At 47.6% G+C, this 21413-nt stretch overlaps 2 protein-coding genes and 1 non-coding gene across 4 annotated transcripts in view; 1 reads left to right on the plus strand and 2 right to left on the minus strand.

Annotated features, from left to right (window-relative positions):
* Window positions 1-21413, minus strand: part of LOC116891772 (ubiquitin-conjugating enzyme E2 R2) — a 618378-nt gene that overhangs the window by 297461 nt on the left and 299504 nt on the right. The gene's annotated exons all lie outside the window — the stretch shown is intronic.
* Window positions 5258-5401, plus strand: LOC116890491. The gene has a single exon (XR_004386678.1). It is a non-coding gene; the product is annotated as a small nucleolar RNA SNORA48 (small nucleolar RNA).
* On the minus strand, window positions 14883-19626 carry C1qtnf12 (C1q and TNF related 12). 2 transcript variants are annotated; one of them, XM_032892826.1, is made up of 8 exons: window positions 18835-19626; window positions 16899-17015; window positions 16652-16781; window positions 16409-16560; window positions 15819-15927; window positions 15552-15642; window positions 15347-15425; window positions 14884-15104 (listed from the first exon to the last, which is right to left on the minus strand). In XM_032892826.1, exons 1-8 carry the CDS (start codon window positions 18991-18993, stop codon window positions 15006-15008), a joined length of 936 nt encoding a protein of 311 aa, XP_032748717.1. In that variant the 5' UTR covers window positions 18994-19626; the 3' UTR covers window positions 14884-15005. The 2 variants fall into 2 exon arrangements, with proteins under 2 accessions (XP_032748725.1, XP_032748717.1); XM_032892834.1 differs by lacking the exon at window positions 15552-15642 and having other exon boundaries at window positions 14883-15104.

Consider the following 21413-nt stretch of genomic DNA (forward strand, 5'->3'; position numbering starts at 1 on the left):
TGTGCTTTCGTTTCTGTGATGAATTCGGCCGTTTACAAAGACACTGTGACCAAGCCACTAAAATCTCTTACCTCAAAAAGGTTGGTGCATTAACTGTGAGAAATATGGTACTTTCTACCAGAGAAGCAAACAAGCTTTTCTGGTGGCAATGAGGTCTCCTAAAGAACACCTAGGCGTCCCAGGATTTGAAGACACTGTGGCAAGATATGACATTGTAGTAGTGAGTTCGAGTCACAGTGAAACGGGGTGGGGGTGGGGTGTGGGGGCTGCCAGCTAGAGGCTCTGAAGCAAAACAAAAACAAACAAACAAACAAACAAACACAACCATTTGTCCCTGGTCAGCCAGGAGGTGATAAACAGGCAGAAAAATTGCAACTAAGTATTGCTAACAAAATAAACACTGACATTTATTTTATCTCCTTTTAGACTAAGAAGGCAACAATTCTCTAATTTTCAATTGGTATGAATTATTGTATATTGATAGAAATTTAAGGCTATATGTGCTACAATATACTGTACTGATGTTTCAACTCTTCTTTAAGGTGTATGTACATATGAATTGAATGCAACTTATTTAAAAATGTAAAGTCCTAGTCCTATGAAAACTGCTATTGTAAACTGTTCAGGGTAATTAAGAAATGTATGCTAGATGTTTGTGAGCCACCATGGGGTTGCTGGGCTTTGAACTCAGGACCTCGGGCTGGAGAGGGGGCTCAGTGGTTAAGAACACCGACTGCTCTTCCAGAGGTCCTGAGTTCAATTCCCAGCAACCCCATGGTGGCTCACAACATCTGTAATGGGATCTGATGCCCTCTTCTGGTGTGTCTGAAGACAGCTACAGTGTACTCACATACATGGAATAAATAATAAATCTTTAAAAAAAAAAAAAAGAAATTCTGGAGATGTCGGGAAATCAACAGCCCTACTTTAAAATGGTTGACAGACAAGCCTGTGTATGTAGACCAGTGGCCCTTGGATGAAGAAAAACTAGAAGCATTTGAGCATCTGGTACAAGAGCAGATGGGAGCTCGGCATATAGAACGGTTTACTATTGGAATTCTCCTGTGTTTGCAATTAAAATGAAATATGGAAATTCGAGGATGTTGACTGACCTAAGAGCTATAAATAAATTGATCCAACCTATGGGTCCCTTACAGACTGGAATTCCCTTATCTTCTCTATTACTAAAAGGATGGGCTATAATAATAATTGACTTAAAAGACTGCTTCTTCACTATTCCCCTACAAGAGCAAGATAGAGAAAAATTTGCTTTTGCAGTACTTAGTTACAACAATGTTGAAGCTGTGAAAAGATACCAATGGAAAGTTCTTCCTCAAGGAATGTTAAATAGTCCAACTCTATGTCAATATTTTGTATGCCTGCTAGAAATAATTTTTAAACAATTTCTGAGATCCATGATTTACCATTATGTAGATGAAACCTTGTTGGCTGTTTCTAATGCAAATACATTAGAATATTTAATGAAGCAAAAAGGATTTTACCTAGTTGGAGTTTACATATTATTCCTGAAAATAATACAGAGAGGATATTCTATCAACTATCTAGGATTTAAATTAAGTCAACAAAAGATTCAACTACAAAAGACACAGATCAGAAGAGATCAGTTACAAACTCTTAATGACTTTCAAAATCTACTGGGAGATATTAAGAGGTGTCTTAGGATTTTACTGCTATGAACAGAAACTCAGACCAAGGCAACTCTTACAAGGACAACATTTAACTGAGGCTGGCTTATGGGTTCAAGGGTTCACTCCATTATAATCAAGGCAAGAACATGGTGGCATCCAGGCAGGCTTGGTGCAGGAGGTGAGAGTTCTATATCTTCATTTGAAGGCCACTAGAGGAAGATTCACTTCCAGGCAGCTAGGATGAGGGAATTAAAGCCCCCATCCACAATGACACACCTACTCCAACAAGACCACAACTCCTTTTTTTTTTTTTTTTTTTTTTGGTTCCTTTTTTCGGAGCTGGGGACCGAACCCAGGGCCTTGCGTTTGCTAGGCAAGGGCTCTCCCACTGAGCTAAATCCCCAACCCCAAGACCACAACTCCTAATAGTGCCACTCACTGGGCTGAGAATTTACAAACCATCACAACAGGTTATGGTCAACTACTTTAACTACTAGGACGAAAGAGTTGAGTAGTTTGTTTCAAACTTTACAAGGTAATTCAGATTTAAACAAACCTTGACAATTAGCTGAAGTGGAGTGACTCACGTAGAGCCAAAACAGCAGGATGCACAGGTGAACCACGTAGATTCCACACCTGACTGTATTCTAGTTATCTTGCCTTCTACTCATTCCCCTACGGGACTCCGACAGAATTGTAGAATGGATCTTCTTAGCACATTAACTGAGTGAAAAAACTAAAAACGTATGTTGAAAACTCTTCTGTTCTAATTGTAAAAGGAAGAAGAAGACTTTGTCAATTATCAGGAACAGACAGACCCAGCAAAAATCATAGTATCTTACACTATTGCTGAAATTACCTCATTATGGGTAATTGATGAAGACCGCCAAAAAGTTTGTAGCAATTATTTGGGAGAAATTAACAACAAATATCCCAAAACAAGCAACTCCACTTCATAAAAAGAACTAATTTGGGCTGGAGGGATGGCTTAGAGGTTAAGAGCACTGACTGCTCTTCCAGAGGTTGTGAGTTCAAATCCCAGCAATCACATGGTAGCTCCTGACCATGTATAATGAGACCTGATGCCCTCTTCTGGTGTGTCTGAAGACAGCAACAGTGTAGTCATATACATAAAATAAATAAATAAATCTTAAAAAAAAAAAGAACTAATTTGATTCTCCTCATATAGTAAAAGGGACACCAATTTCTGAAACTCCAACTTTTTATACCGAATGGCAGGTTATAAGTCAGGAACTATAAAATAATTTAAAGTCATATACTCCCGTTAAAAATCAGAGCTATATAGAATTTTTATGGTTTTATTCGATTTTTCTGAATCTATCAATATAATTAATGACTCACGATATGCAGAGAGGGTTGTGTTACATATAGACTGCTAAATTTAGTCCTGATAATTAAGACTTGACATCACTATTTATACCAACGCAACAGACAATTCAAAACAAAAAATTATCCATTATATATCCCCTATGATTGAAGTTTTATATGGTACTGTCTGATCCAATGACACAAGGAAATGAAGAGATTGATCAATTAATAGGAAATGTGCTAGAAGTCTCGGAATTTCGTTTAAAAACACAACGTTAAGAGCAAGGATTTAAAGAGAAATTTTCCATTACTTGGCAACAAGTCAAAGAAATTATAATTTTAAAAAAGAGTCCTACTTCTTCTTTGTATAATCAAGTTCCATTACTAACCTTAAGGGTAGCCAAAGAAATTAAATTTGGCAGATTGGTATGTTTTCACTTTGCAGAATTTGGGAAAATACAATTTGTAAGTCATGCAATTTATACATATTCAGGATTTCAACAGGCTTCTGCTTTGAGTTCTGAATAAGGCTGATTCCGTAATTGCACATTTGTTGGAAGTGATGACTATCATGGGGATACCTTTAAAAACTAAGATTGATAATGTCCCCAAGTGTTTCTAGTAAAAATGTTTTTTTATTATAACCTAAAATATATTACTGGCATATGATACAATCCAACAGGTCTAGCAGTTATAGATAAATCTAATCGTACCTTAAAGGGGATGCTTAATAAACAGAATGGAGAATAAGAACTCCCAGAAATAGACTGAATAATGCCCTATTAACTTTATTTTTTGAATGCTAACGAGGTGGGAACAACAGCTTATGAAAGACACTGGATTGTAGAAAAACTCCTGAATTAGATCAACCTGTATAAAGATGTTTCAACATCAGAATGGAAGTCAGGGAAGATGTTACATTGGGGAAGAGGTTTTGTGTTGCGAATTTCACGCTGCCACCAGCAGGGCACCAGTGGACAGACCAACCTAGCCTGTTATCGGTCTGGCAGACTCTCCGACCCAGAGCTCTGAAATCGCTCCACCTGGCTCGCTAAGTTCCCACGGTGGGTCACTGCCATGCCAGCCCCATGCTTCCAAATCCCCATGGCTAGTTGGGGTGCACTTCTGGCAAACCCACGCTTTGCTGCAGTACCTTTCTCTCTGGAATCCAGTTGAATCATCACGTGAAGGAAAACACCACACAAACTTGGTTTAGATACAACAGATAACACAATTGCTGGGCGCAGCAGCTAGCATTCTAATTTGTAAACTTTTCTAAGTTATAAACCCAGAGGATCCGCCTCCTAAACAGGGGCCTCTCCTACCTACATTGTATCCATTAGGCGAAGGTTCTGCCACAGCTTTGTCTATGTTTCTGCAGGTGATAAAAGACTTTGGATACCATCAAAATCGATAAAGATCTAATCCAAGTAAGAGACTCAAGGAATGAAAGACACAAAAAGACAGCAACACAGATGAAGCAGAAAGCTGACACCCCTGCATGGGAACAATTTAATAAACTGGTTGAAGAAGGACAGACTGGCAGACTGGAAAATCTTGATGCTGAAATGGACATTGGCTAAAGGACAAATGATCAGGACTGCCGTTATGAAGGATCTCCACATCAACTGAAGGACATTTGGACTGTTAAGTTTATGGGTTTGATGATTGCTTCTGATGTAATAGTTAAATGGTGTACAATTTTTAGCTTAAACGGGAAAGGAGGTGGGGAATTTAATCCAGCAATTCTGGCTGGAATACAGACACATTTTTAATCCCGGGAGCAAGCAGATTTCTGAGGTCAAAGCCAGCCTGGTACAGAGCAAGTTCCAGGTACAGAAAAACTGAGGTCCAGGTATCGTGGTACATACTTTTAATCCTGGCATTCAGCAGTCAGTGGAGTATGGTGGAGTTGAGTGTGGCAGTTTAGTTGATGGTCATTCAGTTCCTGGAGTTTAGAGATAGTTTTACGGGGACAACTTTACAGACAGGTTGCAGAGAAAGCAAGCTAGACACGGGTGAAGACAGAATGAGCCAGGGAATGAGAAGAAGCCAGAAGATTAGGACAGATTGCTAGAGTTAGTTTGAGGCCAAGCAGAGCAATTCAGTCAGAAGCTGAGAGAAGCCAGTTTGAATCAGTCAGCCTGGAGAGGCATTTGAACCAGAACAGCTGAGTTGAACCAGCTAGCCAGAATTCAAAAAGAGCTAGAAAGGATGAGCTTATTCAGTGGTTTTCCTTGGAGGTGATAATTATGACAGGTGAATAAAAGTTACTTTTAACCCCCTGGCAATGGGCAAAGAGACACCTGGTTTGTGGTGTTGCTCTTATATCAGTCAGGGACAGAGCCAATGGCAGTCCTTTGTTCATCCTAGCTTGATTCCCGGCTTGGTGGCCAAAGCTATTTCATGCCTAGGGCACATTAAAAAAAAGTTACTTTTACAGAACCCCTGCCTATCTTAAGGATACTAGTTTAGGCTTACTAATTGATGTGAAGAAAAAAAATAATGAAAAACAATAATGAAAGAGCAAGTTGGGAACAGTTTATCAGGCTTACACTTCCATAACACCGTTCATCATCAAAGGAAGCCAGGGCGTTAACTCAACTTCTGGAGAGATGTTCTGCTAAAGCAAGCACGTGAAGGATGTGTGATAAAAGATTCTTTGCTAATGATACACACGTGTAGGTCTGCCTTACATTGCATAGTTGAGTTCCATTTGTTAGGATGCCATAGGATGCACGCAGGTGAAGGCAGGTACAAGATAGAACAAGGCCAGGACGAGAAAGCAGGATGGGCAGGAGAAAAGTTTTAGGGAGAAGAGGAGACTGAAGCAACGAAGAGAAGCAGTGGAGAGAACATGGAGGCTGATGTTTAAGATTCCTCTCTGCACATTTACAGGTTGTTATGAATATTCTTAAGGGATGGATGTGTACAGGGCTTTGTATGTCTAGGTGGGCAATTATATATTATCAACTGGTTGTAAGTTAATTGTGTGGATGTATTGTACATTGAGCATTTAACACATACATCTGGTTGTTGTGTTCCAGTTTGCTGAGTAATGATTTCACTGGGTGTTGGGAGTGTGAACAGAGTTTGTGACAGGAAACCGTGCTAGTCTATAGAATGCTTGGGGCTAGCCTGGTGTGGGGCCATGTGGCCCCACAGAACGCTGTGTGAGTCTCAGACATGGTAACAACCACCAAGGGGACGGTGTGTGAAAGCAGTAACAGAGAAACAGCTAGAGTGCACGGATCCTCGGGAGTAGAAACTCGCCGGAACCAGGACGAGTGTCATTTTTTATAATTTTACAGCAACAACAAAAAACTTCTGGTGTAGGGGCTGGAGAGATGGCTCAGCAGTTAAGAGCACCCGACTACTCTTCCAGAGGTCCTGAGTTCAATTCCCAGCAACCACATGGTGGCTCACAACCATCTGTAAAGAGATCCGATGCCCTCTTCTGGTATATCTGAAGATAGCTACAGTGTACTTAGATATAATAAATGAATAATTTTTTTTTTTTTAAAAAAAACTTCTGGTGGTGTGCTGCAGTTTTTTGCACGTGCTGAGGCAAGACCTGTGCTGAGGTAAGACCCGTGCTGAAGCAAAACACATGTAGGACACATGATGTTTGGAAAGTATAAATACACAAGAGTGATGGAGATAGAGCTTGGCTTGCTGGTACAGCTAGCTGTGCAATGCCTGTGGGTCTCGAGTCTTCACAGATCTTTGCTTCTCTGAGAGAAGCCCAGCTGAGAACTTCTGGTGCTTCTGTTGGTCCCTCCTGCTAACTTGTGCCAAGGTTGTGGCCTGGCTGTCTGCTAGGTAGTGTCACCGCTGGTGCTAACCCAACCCTACCAAACTGCTCTGCTGGTGTACTCGCGAAGTGTTTGCAAGTGGATCTAGCTGCTGCCGCCTGCTAACTTGTGAACTGAACTGCCGATTTCCAGACAACACAGAAGGGAGAACCTTTCTAAACAGGTCCACTTTCCCCGAATCCTTTCTTTTCCACTACCACTGGTGGGAAGGTTAAGGCATTTTAAGAACCACCGTTGAAAATAGGATTTGAAAAAAATTAAAGTTATAATCAGCCCAAGGATAGCACCACCCATAGGAGGCTGGGCTCTTTGTCAATCACTAATTAAGAAAATGTCTTACAACCAGATGGTACAGAGGCATTTTCTCAGTTGTGGTTTGTTTGAATGATGTTTTTGTGTAAACATTGTCTCTGTATATATACAAATGCTGATTTCTGAACTGGCAGAGATCTGATTACAGACCAGACTTTGGCATTGTTTAGCATCCGGCTCAGTGTTTTGTAAACACTCCCTCTCTCACCTTCTGATTGGTTTGTTACAAATCTGACGGCCTATAGCAAAGGCAGGAAGTGGAAAGGTGGGAATTCCAGGAAGAGATAGGAACTCTGGGAAAGATTCAGATGCTGGAAGATTTACCCTGGAGACGCGGAGGAGGTTGGACATGTGAAACTGGGAAGAGTTAGCCAGCCGTGTGGTGGAACTGAGGTCAGTATAAATGGGATAATTGAGTTACAAGCTAGTTGGGAACATGCCTACCTTCAGGCCTAGGCATTCGCTTATTAATAAACGACCCTCTGTGTCATTATTTAGGAACTGGGGCAGAGACAGAAAAGCCCAAATGGTTACAGAGGTTCACCCTTTCCAGTGACTTTAACTTGTCAAGCTAACCTAAAACTAGCCAGCACAGTGTCCTACCACTGGCGTACTTCTCTCCTGCCACGCTCTGGGGTTGCTTCGCCCTTGATATTTCGCATGGCAGGTAAGGGAGGCGTGAAAACGAGTGATGAGAACCAACAATACTTTTGGGGAAAGAAAGGAGAGGTGGCAAGTGCCATAGCATTCAGAAGACCCAGCCTATCTGAGCCTCTTCTGTGTCTTATCTCCTAGTCAGACTCAGGCCCCTGCACGAGGTGTGACCACTAAGACTTGTAACGTGCCCTTAGCGGCATTCCCAGTGGAGTGTAGCACCCTTCTCTGACAGGACTACAGAGGAAGAATATTGCCTGGGGGCTTTCCAACAACACTGTGTCGCTCTCTCGGTGTGGGTGATGAACACTGCTCCAGTTGGGGAGAATCCAGGAGTCATGGCGTATGCCCACATCAGCTTCATACTGTAAACACTGTAGGTAGCAAGTGCCTCTTTGAGGCCAGGCCTGGTATGACAGCAGGCCATGTGAGCCTGCTTTACTAAGCCAGGACCTGACTTACCAAGCTCAGTGACCCAAGAAGAACGAAACCTAATACCCAGCTACTCCCTCCTGTGGCGTCCGGTCTTGGCTGACCCAGCTTAGTCTCCCACTGACAATCATGAGAGGAAATGAGGGTCAGTGTCCGCTCAAGTCCCAGTGGTGGTGACAGGTCAGTCTTGCCCTCCAGCATACCAGATGGGCCCTACCTAGCCTTGTCAGGCCTGTACTAGAGGAAGAATTCGCTATAATCCCCTGCAGTTGCTTTGGAGAATAGGGCATCAGGGTCCTGTTCCTGAGAGATGCTCCTGTGGCAGAGACAGGGACAGGCCTAGGAATGCAAATTCCATTACCCCTGAGTCACTATGGAGGTATCTGGAAAGGCCAGGAAGTGGCTGGGGTTGGGGATATATCAGCCGTATGGGACAGATACTTCAGTGGACAAAATGGAGTTTGTGTGGCTCCTGCTTACTCCAGTTCCGGCTGCCACCTCATATCATCAGTGTCAGCAGAGCTGTCTCAGGGATGTGGGTGCAGGTGAAGCTGGAGTCTTGCTGGGGCTGGGCTACATGTGTGCATGCTGGCTGTTGCAAAACTGATGTTATCTCTTGGAAGAGCCTGTGATTCACTGCCCCAGAGCAAGGGGCTGTGCCCCAGATCCTCCCAAACAAAGACCCTTTGTTCCTAAACCCACTCATCCAGGCCCACATGAACAACAGGCCAGACACATAGGCAGACAGACATGCCAATGGAGGCAGCCAGTACAAGTAGAATCAAAGCTGTTTTCCATACCTGAGTGATTTTTCTCAGCCTGCCTGCCTCAGCTCTCAGAACTAAGCATGGAAGATCTGGGGCTGGCTGCAGGAGGCCCCAGCAACAGTCCTGGGAGGAGTACAGCCATGAGGTCTTAGAACACATAGTGGCCTCAATTGGGAGCCTAGGGTCAGATTGGCGAAGCCCAGTCAGTGAACAGTGCCCCCAAACACAGAACTTTGTGTTCTGCTCTAAGCTACAGTCAGCCATGAGTATTTCAGCTTGCCTGAAGCCAGTGTTCTGTGGGTAGCACAGAGTCCACACAAGGCTCCCGCTGTAAACTAGGCCAGGAGCCCCTTTTGGGCTGGGCAGCCTCTCTCCCTTGACCTCTTCACTCACTTTTTCCACCCAGGGAACCTCAGATACCGGAGATGTACTCACAGTAAGCTAGTACAAGGGCCTGAGCAGCCATACATCCTATGCTGGAGTTCCTAGCTGACCTTCGGCAGGAACTGGGTCCTGCTGGGACCCATGCCACTGGGTCTTTCCAGCACCAAGGACAAGAACTATGTCTACTCCTGAGTTTGACCATTTGCTGTGGAGAGTTCCAATCAACTGGACACCTACTCCATGGATCTTCCTGGATTCAGAGCAGAGATCTCTAGAGACACAGATACCCGCCACTACAAATTAACGTGCACACTCAGGGTGCCTCTGTAGGAACATACCAAGACATACCCACACACTGTTGCCATCACCTATACAAACATTAAGTTGCCTATATAGGTTCACAAGTATACACAGATGTGCAAGAGGAACATCTCCAAAGAGAGCACCCACAATGCCAACCGGGCACTCTTGGTTTTTCTTTTTTTTTTTTTTTTTTTTTTTTTTTTTATTTTTCGGAGCTGGGGACCGAACCCACGGCCTTGCGCTTCCTAGGCAAGTGCTCTACCACTGAGCTAAATCCCCAACCCCAACTCTTGGTTTTTCTTCCGAATAAGTAGTCTGGATCTGGGCCTAAGGATGATACACTGCTTCCAAATTCAGGGGGCCTAATAGAGAGCAAATATCTCAAGGGTCCTTTAGAACAGACCCAATCAAAAGTCAAGACTGCCTATCTATATTCTAAGGTACCATGTATAGGCCGATATGAGCAGTCCTCTTCTGTATGTTGAACTCCCAAAGGGGATTACAAGGTGGGTATGTGTGGGGACTGGCACTGGGAAAGCCACATAATACCTAAAATGTAGGTCATAGAGCCTTGTTTGTGACCAGAAGCCCCTGATGCTGCCTATTCCTTCCAACTCCTAGCTTGAGATGCAACCTAAAAAGGACTCTCAGGCCATACAGAGCATGAAGACCATGTTCTTCTTTGTGCTCCAGCCCAGGACATGGTGGCAAGGTTACTAAGGGATCAGGCACTGACTGAACACTACAGCACACCCCCAAAACCTGCTTGGATATTGCTCCAAGGAGGACTGGCCAGGTCTAAATTAGGCTTTGGCCCAAAACCAGACTCAAGAAAGATTTTTCGGATCAAGTATTTCCATGTTGGGTATGGCCTCCCAAGAAAGTCATGAACTCCTGGCAGTGGTTATACCCCACCTCCAAGGCCTAGTCTGGCAGGCATAAGGGTCAGACTGAGGTTGTGGGAAGTCAGCCTAGCAAAGGGGTTAGCAAGGCCAGCCAGCACCTCCAGCTTCTCTAAAACAAGGGCTTGGGATCAGAAGCCAAACCAAGGCTGTCCAGCACAGCACTGGTCATGCTTTCTCTGTTCCCAGCCAATTATCTAGATACTTTGGCCACTTCACAAACCAGTTTCAAAATGGGAGAATGTAGAAGAAAATTACCTTCCCCTGATGTCTCCCCACTCTTGGGACCCTCAAGCCAGCTCCCACCTGAATATTAGCAGCTTCAGTCTGTCTGTTTTCCATAGCATGCCATGCACAGGCTGGGTGCATGGCCAGGCCTATAATTCCTCTGCTCCACACAGCTCTGACTGGGTAGATATGCTAGGTGTCTTCCATGAACCTCTGGAATATCAGGCCTAGGACCATGTGAGAACTGAGAAAACTGTACGGTACAGCCAGGTACAGCAAACCAACTGACTGTTGTGTCTTCTGGGCAGGTTGTATGTGTATTCCTGTATCTGTTACCTGGACCCTCAGTAGGAGCCTTCCACTCCACCCTAGACACCACTCCCTTGCTCCTGGGCCCCCAGCCACTAGGGCTCATCTGGAGACAGCACATTCCAAGGAAATTACAGCTAAGTGGCTAATGACCTCCGATTAGGGGCAGAAATGGGGAGGAAGAGCAGACAGACAGACGCAGGTGGAGTCAGGCGCCCAGACAAGGCCCACCCTGATCCTGGCCACCCGCCCAGGCACCACTCTGCAGAGCTGGGCCCTGATAACTGTGTCTCCTCATCTCTCATCTCCTCCTCTCCCTCTGTCTCTTTGTGGAGCCCCAAGTCCCATTCTCTGCGTCTCCATCTGGGGGATTACAGCCACTACAGCAGCCAACGAGACCAAAGAACAAAGCTGAGAGACCATGACCCTGGGCAGGGAGGCCCTGTATGTGGCTCAGGAGAGTCTGGCTGGTGCTGTCCTCCATATTGGGTAGTTGGTTTCCAGCCTCAGCCTGATCTGCACAGAGTAATGCTGTACTAGTGGAGCAGAGAAATTACAGGCCTGACAATGCAGAGAGGCGGCCCCTGAAAACCCTAATAATGTAAGTAACGTGGTTATGGATCTGCAGTAGATATTCAAACCATACTTCTGTGCCTCCCCCTTTCTAGTCCCTGTGCTGCCTTCTCACAGAACCTTGATCCTTAGTATCTCTCACCAATGGGCCCTGAAAATCACTCTATGTGTAAACTTTTTCCCCTGCCATAGTGTACATGGAGGCCCTGGGGGTGAGGATCCACTGAGCCACAGCCCAAGGGTCTGGGCCTCTAGAAGGAAGACCTGAGAGCTCCAGACCTTGGTCTAGCAGGTAGACTGCCCAACAAGGGTGCTCTTTCTGCCAACAAGCAGAAAGGGAAGAGGGTTCCCTGAGAGTGGATTTTTAAATCTGGCCTGGGCTCCCAGGTCTGTGAGGACTGCAGTAATTGGCAAGTGGGAGGACAGTTACTCCTTCCTTGGACCCCTTCCTATTTACTCAATAGTGACCTTGGTATGCTCCTGCTAGGGTAAGGACTCTAGTAAGCTTTGCACTATCCCCCATCAAAGTAGCTGGCATTGAAGCTGCAGTCAAGTGAAACACAGATCTCTCCAGACAGCCCCAGCCTGACGCCACAGTGGGGGTTGGGAGTGGGGGTCCAGAAGAAAGGTGGAGATGGGTCAGTGGCCAAACTTACTACTACAAAGACTGGCGCCATCCACACCACCTCAGTGTGGTTTGGTTGACCTGCCTCACTGCTCAGCAAGACCCTAGGGAGGGGCCCTCCTATAGTACCTCAAGGAGGGTCAAGCTCTTGGGTGAGAGATAACAGCACACACATTTTGGCCTCTTCCAGTGTCTACTGCCTCACCTTACATGCCGCCCACAGGCCTTTGAGCGGATCCCTTTCCTCTGCTGTATATTTCCTTTTGGGAGATCATTCCAGAGCAACGGAGATTCTCCCCTGCTCAGTCTTAAAGACAGAATTCTGATGGCCTGCCATGGTTTTATCTTGAGAAAGTCAGGTGCCAACCAGAGATAGTATCTTTGAAGCTCAGCCAGCTGGGACATCCTGAAGCTAATATTTTATTCTTTGATGGGAGTTTGCCAGAGACAAAATAGTGTAGGGCTAGAGGGGCCTCACATTAGTCACTGTTCCTACCTTGAAGACTGCTGTGGATGGGCTGCTAGGTCTACCCTGCACATCCTCTGATCTTTACAGAGTGGTTGCCACTACTGGGGAAGGTGGAAAGAAGGGGAACTCCTGCCTCGGCCTGGGCCCGTTTGCCCAAATGTCGTCTTACCACATTTGAGCCTGCAGGTGCTCTCCAGAGTGGCACATAGTTAGTTGCCTAAGAAGTGGGCAAGCTTGTATATTGCTTATAAACCCTTGCACTCCCTTCTGTTCCCCCGTGTATGGACTCCTCCTCATAGGATACAGGTCCCACAGGGGCTCTGTGCTGATTTGTTTGTTTGTTTGTTTGTTTTGCCAATTTGACCAAGCTAGAATCATCCGAGAAGAGAGAAACTCAATTGAAAAAAATGCTTCCATAAGACTAACCTGGCCTGGCCACGTGTGGTGGCACATGCCTTTAGTCCCAACACTTGGGAGGCAGAAGCAGGCAGATCTGAGTCCTAGGACAGTCAGAGCTATATAGGCAGATCCTGCCTCCCCACCCCCACCCCCAAAAAAAGAAAGGAGAGAGGGAGGGAGGGACATGGGGGGGGGTGGTCCAGGTTAAGCAAGTCACAAGGAGCAAGTCAGTCAGCAGCACTCCTCTGTGACCTTGGCTTTATTTCTTGCCTCTAGGTTTTTGCCTTGAGGCAGACTTGGACATTGCTGGGACATGATCTGAGAATTATAAACTAAAATAAGCCATTCCTCCCCCCATGTGTTTTTTGATTATAGTGTTTCATCACAGCAATAGAAGTCCTGAGACAAATTGGTACTAGGAGTGGGATGCTATTGTGACAGGCCTGACCACAATGTATTCTGGGGAGGATTGCTAAAGGACTTTGGAACTTGGGGCTAGATAGCCCAGAGTTTAATGACTTACAAGACAAGTTCAGAAGATGGAGGCCTGGTTTGTAAAGTTTCAGAGGGAAGTTTGAGTGTCCCTAAAAGATTATTATCAGCTATTTGCTTTTTTTTTTTTTTTTTTTTTTTTTTAATTAAAATCTTCGGTTCTGGTTAGCTAGGGCTGAAGAATTGGCTGTTGTAACAAGAGACTAAGACCACTAAATTGAAGTCTTTGCCTGCTGGGATAATTGATACAGGTGAGCTGGAGCTGAAGGATCCTTTCGATTAAGAAGAGACCACCATTACTGAGGGAAAAATCTTTTGGAAAGCATTTCTGTGGGGTCAGCACACAGAAGCTGTGATCCGGAAGCAGCCAAGGCTGTACCTCCTGCTAGCGGCTGAACCTGGTAACACATGACAGTTTCCCCAGGTGATGCTGGTTTTGAAGACATGAAGGGTCATAGAAAGCCGCAGAGACCTGGCACTTTCAGAGGCCATTGATAAAGGTAAAGACTTAGTTGAAATAAAAGCTCCAGAATTGAAGGGGTCACTGAGAGAAGTTGAAGTTTGGAACATGAGGCTCCCAAAACAGAGCCCAGCTGCCACGGAGAACCCAGCATTTTGGAGCTGTCAAGGACAACAGGTATGGGAGCCATCCTGAGCCTATGAAATAAGCCATCTGTGCTGTGGGTGGCAAAATCGAAGTGGAACTGCCAAGACCCTTTGGAGAAGATGGTGAGTGGATCCCAGACATGAAGCACTGAACTTTTATACTCTTGGGCTGTGGCAGTACCCTGGTTCTTTTCTCTTGAAATAATAAAGCATTTAACTTGGGCGGTTTGTTGTTGTTTTGTTTTGTTGGTTGTATAGAGAGGTTTTGGCTATTTTTGAGAAATTGTGTACTTTAAGAGAGACTTTGGATTTTTATTTTATTTTTCGAGACAGGGTTTCTGGAATGCACTCTGTAGACAAGGCTGGTCTCAAACTCAGACATCTGCCTGCCTCTGCCTCAGGGTCAACTCAATCCCCAGGAGGGAGAGAAGCTGCCAGGAAGCTTCGCTCCCACCACTGGCTGGAAGTCTATCTGGAGACCATGTGAGAGGACTTTATCCTGGTGCCTCTTTGGTGCTACACTCTGCTCTGGAATCACATGTGGACAATCTTCGGCTTGCTGTACATCTCCTGTTCATAACTTGGCCACTCAGTTTCCGTTTCTACCAACACAATAACCAGATGGCACCCAAGAGTGATGAAGACGTTTGGAGATCTTTATTGCTATGAAAACTATTAAAAGGGGGACTAGTCCTTTTCAGCTCCTCTAAGAAGCAAGGTGTTGGCTCTGCAATCCTCAATCATCTCTTCAGCTCCTCTACGTACCCAAAAGCATCCCGGAGAAGCTGGAGCCGTTCTGGATGGTGAGGACTGCCCCAGAACTGTTGTCCACGAACACAGAGACATACTGTCCAGACTGAAGCCGTCACAATGCACATCATCGTTAGTGGGTGGTCCTAACCTAGAAGCCCACCCATCCACAGGGATAGCATTTGGAGCCAATACTCCCCAATGGTTGATGCACTAGCCATACGGACCTAAAAATACCAGGCAGCACCCTCCCCTCCTAGGCACAAGGAAAGGTTCAGACGGAGCAACTACTTGTACTGAGCTGTAAGGCCCTCGCAGGCCAGAGAAGCCCACCCACCTGCTGCTTACCTGTAAATGCAGCAGCCCCTGAACCTGCACGGTGAAGACCCTGCTGTTGCTCTCAAGGCCTGACACAGCCTCCAGGGACCTGAGCATAGCACCACAAGGCATCAGTGTAGAGGCTACTGGCCCATGGTGCCCAGACACCCTTCAAGGTGGCTACTTGTAATCTCAGTCCCAGAAAAGACCCGAGAGGATTATGGGTGAGACTCACGTATGACGGTGACACAAGGACTCAATACAGATGAGGACACGGACTGTGTCCCGGGTACGTAACCGGCCTCTGCCCTGCAGTTCACTGTGGTCTATGGAGAGGGCAGTGGGTGGGTGGGGGCGCTTCAGGACACTGCCCAGAACAGGCTCAAGTGTCTGCCAGGGTTGAGGGTGGTTGGCCCCGAGTGGAGTAGATGGCATCTCTGAGGTACCCACCCTCAAGGGATAACCTACCCACCGCCCATACTGTATATGTAGACTGGCTCACCCACGTGCAGGCTGGCAGAAAACTGGAAGATGGCAGAGACTGGGGCTGTAAATCGGCCCAAGGACAGGCTCAGGCCAGATCCCCGCAGGAAGGCACCCTGGGTAGTAGGCTGTGGAGATTAGGAGATGTCTAGCTGCATTTGGGGCCGCCTGGATCCTCACCATGTACCCATTAACCAAGCGAGGCACCTATATAGCCCAACCCGAAACAGGTCTTTCCTGGGCCTCATTCTCTTTGTGGAAAGGACAGGGCTGACCTGTATGCATACACCCATGTGGGCCTTAGAGCAAAGGGTCCAGGCTCCAGGGGGTGGATAGGACCCCAAAGCTATTAGAGGGGATGGCAATTCTAGGCCTTACTTCTGTCTTAGTACAAGGTGAGGCACACTGGAGCTCCTGACTTCAACAGAGGCTGGCTCTCACCCTCTACGATAGTATCTCTAGGGCACAATGCAGGCATGTGTCCAGCAAGAGTTGTCTGGAGATATCTGTGGGCCCATCTTGCCAATAAGGGACTACTCCTGTATCCTGTCCTCTGGGTGTATAATCCCCACAGACATAAATATTATTTTGACTTGTGCTCCCACTCACAGCCTGGAATCCTTGCAGTTCCACCAGAGTCTTCTTGTCTACCGTCACAGGGCCTTTCAAACGGCAGTGGAAGGCCTCGACCACCAACCGCTGCCTGGGTTCCTGGGGTAACAGCGAGTCCGGTATCCCTGAGAATCGAAGTTCTGCGGCCTCTGTGGAGAGGGCCACTTTGGGTCAGGTCCCTTCTAGTCCTGTAAGAGCTTCCTGGGCTTCTTAGAGAGGCTGGGTACAGGGCAATCTCACCTTTCAGCATCTCCTGAAATTCCTGCAGCAAGGCCTCTGGGGTAACTTCCAAACCAGGGGAACCAGGTGGACCAGGAGGGCCAGGGGGTCCTGGGGGTCCTGGGGGTCCTGGGAGACCTGAGAGGCCTCGCTAGAAGAGGTAAAAGAAGTGAATCCGAGTAGGTGCCCCCACCCCTGACCGCCTTCCCTGTGCTGAGAACCTGAAAGGAACCCATAAGGGCTGGTCTCACATAGCTCAGGGCCTTACCGACTTCTTGTCCCGGCCACGGCACCGTTTTCTAGAGGCCCCATCATCCGGCCGTCGGACAAAGTTCAGCCATGTCATGTGGGCATCTGAGAGCTCAGGTCCAGAGGCTTCCGGCGGCTGAAAAGCCAGAGAAGCAAGGCTAGTGTACTGACAGCCAGACCCCCGGCCTCTGTCCTAATAGACCCCACAGATATCTGTGAACTTTTAGTGGAATATTCGGGCATACACAAAGATGTCACTGGAATAACTCAGGTCATGGCCCAAAGGGACTCTCCCTGATCAGAACTTAGATGTCTCCCCATGAGTGTGAGTGTTAGTGGTGGGAGGAGGGAATAGGCAAAGTGGGGTCTGGGCCTCTGTGAAAGCAAGAACCTGACACTAAAGTACCTGGGGCCTTTGTGAAAATGACCACGATCCCTCTGGCCCTGCTCCATGAAGAAGGGCATAATGGACTCATATGGGGCAAGACTGGTGTGTCTCTAACAAGAGGTTGGCCTTAAATGAGGTAAGGTAGTTACAGACAGACACATGGGCATGGTTGGGGAGAGTATGCCTGGTAAGGGCCAAGCCCATCTCTGGAGACAATTAGAATGTGGAGGAGATCTATACATCAGGCCAGCAGTGTGTGGAATGCACAGGACTGTGGCAGCCACTAGCCTAGCTGTGACAGTCTGGTTGTTCCAAGATGTTCCTGCCTTCCTTGACCAGAGTAAGCCAAGGGTTCTGGCACAGTCCAAGGTGGCTGCTGGAGAATCCTAATCGGAACTAAAGATGTTCTCTTCCAGACAGGTTAGCAGGCTAGAAAGGACTTGCAAACACTGCTTCCCCCTTGGGTCCCGCCCTGGGACAGATGCAAGGACATCTGCTTGACCCCTTGGCACTGAGAGCAGCACCAGACACTGCTGAGTCAAGGGCAAAGACTACAAGGAGATGTAGAACAAGCCCCACCCCAGCGCAGAGAGCAGGGGCACCTGGAGAGTGAGTTCACAGAGGCTCTATGCCTGCTCTATCTTCTCAAACTGTCTACTGTCCTATCTTTGGAAAGACAACCCAGGGCAGGGCTGAAAAAACTGCCTCCACTCAACTGGGTGGACACAGCCTCCCTTGCCTAGTTATCTCCAAGGACGGTTGTTCAGGACCCAACACCTGCAGAAGCTACTAATAAGAGCGGTCATAATCTCCCTTCTGCCTGCCCACAGCTTAGCATCCCTCAGCTCTGCTCACTCTGCCTATCAGGAAAATGTGGCCTCAGGCTTGAGGAGCTTTGATGTGGGCTGAGAGGCAGCCAAGCTAGCCAACACAGAGACACCCTAAGAAGGAGAGATGCGAGGATCAAAGATTCAGAGCCAGGAGAATCCTGTTTGGGTCAAAGCTATTTCCCTTCCTGTCCTGAGGGCCCACAGGATGGCTGCAGTAGGGGCTCTGAGACAAGCGCTCAGGAGATTCCTGTCTCTAAAGGACTGGAAGAACAGGGTACTTTGCATGTAAGTTGCCACAGCAGAAAGGCTACCACAGGACCCCTGGAAAACACAGGGGACAGGTTAGTCAAGCTACTTCCTATTTAAAAGTTACGATACATAAGGTGACCCATTCATTTACCAGGATGCCCGAAGTCCTTTTCCGCCCTCACTTGAGATAGCAATTATACCTAATGGCATCAGACTGCTGAAAAACACACTGAAGCTTCAAAGCGTTAACCGTTGCCCCACCAGGAGTCCCTCTTCTCAGACCCACCAGGCATGGCAGAGGGAAGCTCCCCCACAGGCCAGGGGGACCGTCCTGACTGCAGCAAACTCTAAGCCAGGACCAGTGGTCAAGGTCTTATGCAGAGCAACCTGGAAATAGGAGAGCAAAGCTGTCGAGGTAGGAGGGCTAGTCTGAGCTTTGACGCTGTGCCTAGAGCTGCATACCTACATGCTCCCCAGCCTCTGCCTACCTTGATGGAGCCTGGGAATCCCTCATGGCTGGATGTGGTAATATTGGGAGAATCCACACGCACAACCAGCTGCCGAGGCTTCTTGAGTTCCTGTCGTGCCCGGACTCCTGCAGTCTGTAGCCAGAGGAGAGCTGCCGCGGCCCAGCCCCAGGCCCACATGGCTCAGTCTCCGCAAGTAGAGGCTTAGGGATAGGAGCCCCGGCCAGTGTGCTCATGGGGGCGGCGGCAGGCATTCAGAGCCCCTGCGCGGGGGCGAGGCCCAGGGACGAGCCCAGCAGCCGCTGGTGCATGTCTGCAGGAGGAGCCAGAACTCTTCGTCTTTGCAGTCCTATCCTCCTGCTCAGTGCCCTTGCCGGCAACTCTGCCACCAAAAGAGACCTCCTTCCTTCCTAAGCCTCTCAGGCTCCAAGGGGAGGACTCACACAGGGAGCTTCCACCGCGTGGTAGGCGGGGTAGGGCAGGGTGGGGCGGGGCAGGGGCGGGACCCCTATGACCAGTGATTCCATCACCCCTTTCTAAGGAGATGGGAGGAGCTGGGTTGCTTCTCCCCAGCCCAGTCTCTGGTCTCCTCTCAGCAAGATTTCTATTTAGTTAAGCTGGGGCTGTCAACTCTCTATGGCATCTTTCATACCCATACCTTCAGGGACGTGAATCCAAGCGATTCCTTCACTTTAGGAAGCTGTGTACAAATCTCCCAGACTTTACCCCACATACCTCATTCAGGCCCAGAAGCAGCCCTACCCTAAACCACAACAAAGGGCCCTGGAAAAGTAGGACTTCATTACCTGGTTGCTTACCCCTCCTAGCTAGTGATCCTCCCTCTACTTACATGAACCCTACCAGGCTGACCTCGGGCACAGCATGGAGTGGCTGGTGATCTATCTTGACTCTTTTAACAGGCATAGGACCAACTTCTAGTCTGTCACCCCACTGTCAGTCCCCTAGGACTGTCTTCTAAGAGACTAGCACAGGCCCAGGCTACACTGCAAAGGAGAACTGGTCCTTGTCCACCTGTGACCAGTACAATTTACCCCTCTAGTACTCACGAGTGACAATGTCAGGTCTCCAGAGGAAGGTCCTTCTGAATCACCTTCAAGTTGCATGTTGGTTAGCTAAGAACAAGCTGAGCCAACGAGTACCTTGGGTTTGGTGATTATGGCCCTTGTGAGACTGGGCCAGGATTCCCAATAGCCAGATGACCTCCAACTGGTAAAAGTAGTGGGTCCAACTCCTCTACAAAGGAACTGGAGCTGCACCCCCTACACACACTGACTGGTTGGTCCCAGTGGGTACGGGTCCTGGTAAACAGAACAGAATGTTCTAGAATACAGCCCCCTCAATTCTCACACCAAAAAAGTGAAAGGTGATCAGCTCCAGGCCACAGAGAAGCTTAAAAAATAAAGCAGGGGTAGGGGAGAATGTAAGGGAAGTGTCCATCCCTCTGCTCCTGGCTCCCAGGCAAACTGTCACCTCCAGGAACAGCTGAAGCTAATCTTGGGAGTGTTTCACACATACTGTCAATGCCTCATGCCCTCAAAAGTGTCTCTGGTCCTTACGTTTACTGGCGGGACCACTTTGGATAAGTACCAGCATTTGATCCCCAACAGTGACCTGTACCCGTGTGTGTGTGTGTGTGTGTGTGTGTGTGTGTGTGTGTGTGTGTGTTCGCGCATGCCAAGAAAAACAGCCTCTATGCCCCAAGTTCAAGGATCAGTTTTTGGAGAAGGCAAGTGCCTCAGCCCAGAGACCTCTTCAAAGCACCCTGTTCTTTTGATCCACTTATATCTTGGTGGCCCAGCCTTTCTTAGTGTTTCTGGTAATAGGAGTCCCCAGCTCTGTCTTTCAAGCAGTTTATAAGCAGGTAGGCTAGACCTGCCAGGGATACTACAGTGGACCTCATTTTGTGACTAGGGATGGACTCAAGTTTCCAGCTTTCCAGCTTCAACATCTCCCAGCCACAAACAACTTGGAAAATAACCAAAAGGATCCTACTTTGGTTCACGAAAACCCTGACCAAGGTGGCCTCCAGGAGGATCAGATACTGGCTCTCAATCCCAAGCCCTGGAGAAAACAGCTCAATGGGAACCTACTGGCCCACTATGCGTGGATGACCCTCCTTCTCATCCATGCTATAATGAAATCCCCAAAGGCTGCTCCGGCCTAAAATAATAGCCCTAGGAAGCAGACAGAGAATTAAAGGCCAGCCTGAGCAGGGCAGTCTAAGCTACATGAAGCCCCATTGAAAAATCCCCAAAGGCTACCTGAGCGTTCCTTTTCTCAGAAAAGAACACAGGTGGCCAAGTGGGGAAATTTTCTTCCAAGGTGCCCCTCCTTTAAATAACAACAGAGTGTGAGCACTGGGAGAGGCTTTTCATCTAAGATCTAAAAGAGGACAGTCCAGGTGCCAAGTGCCATCCCTGTCCGTCGTCCCCGTGTGTCATGCCCCCCCCCAACCCTATCCCCTGTCAGTGACTTCTCCCAAAACGGCAACGAGGTCAGACATGCTTGAGCCAATGGGGAAAAAAGTCAACTTTTGTTTGGGGTCAGCACAGGAAACACACTTCGGATACTATAGGGTC

Source organism: Rattus rattus, chromosome 1, assembly GCF_011064425.1.
Source record: "Rattus rattus isolate New Zealand chromosome 1, Rrattus_CSIRO_v1, whole genome shotgun sequence".
Lineage (NCBI taxonomy): Eukaryota > Metazoa > Chordata > Mammalia > Rodentia > Muridae > Rattus > Rattus rattus.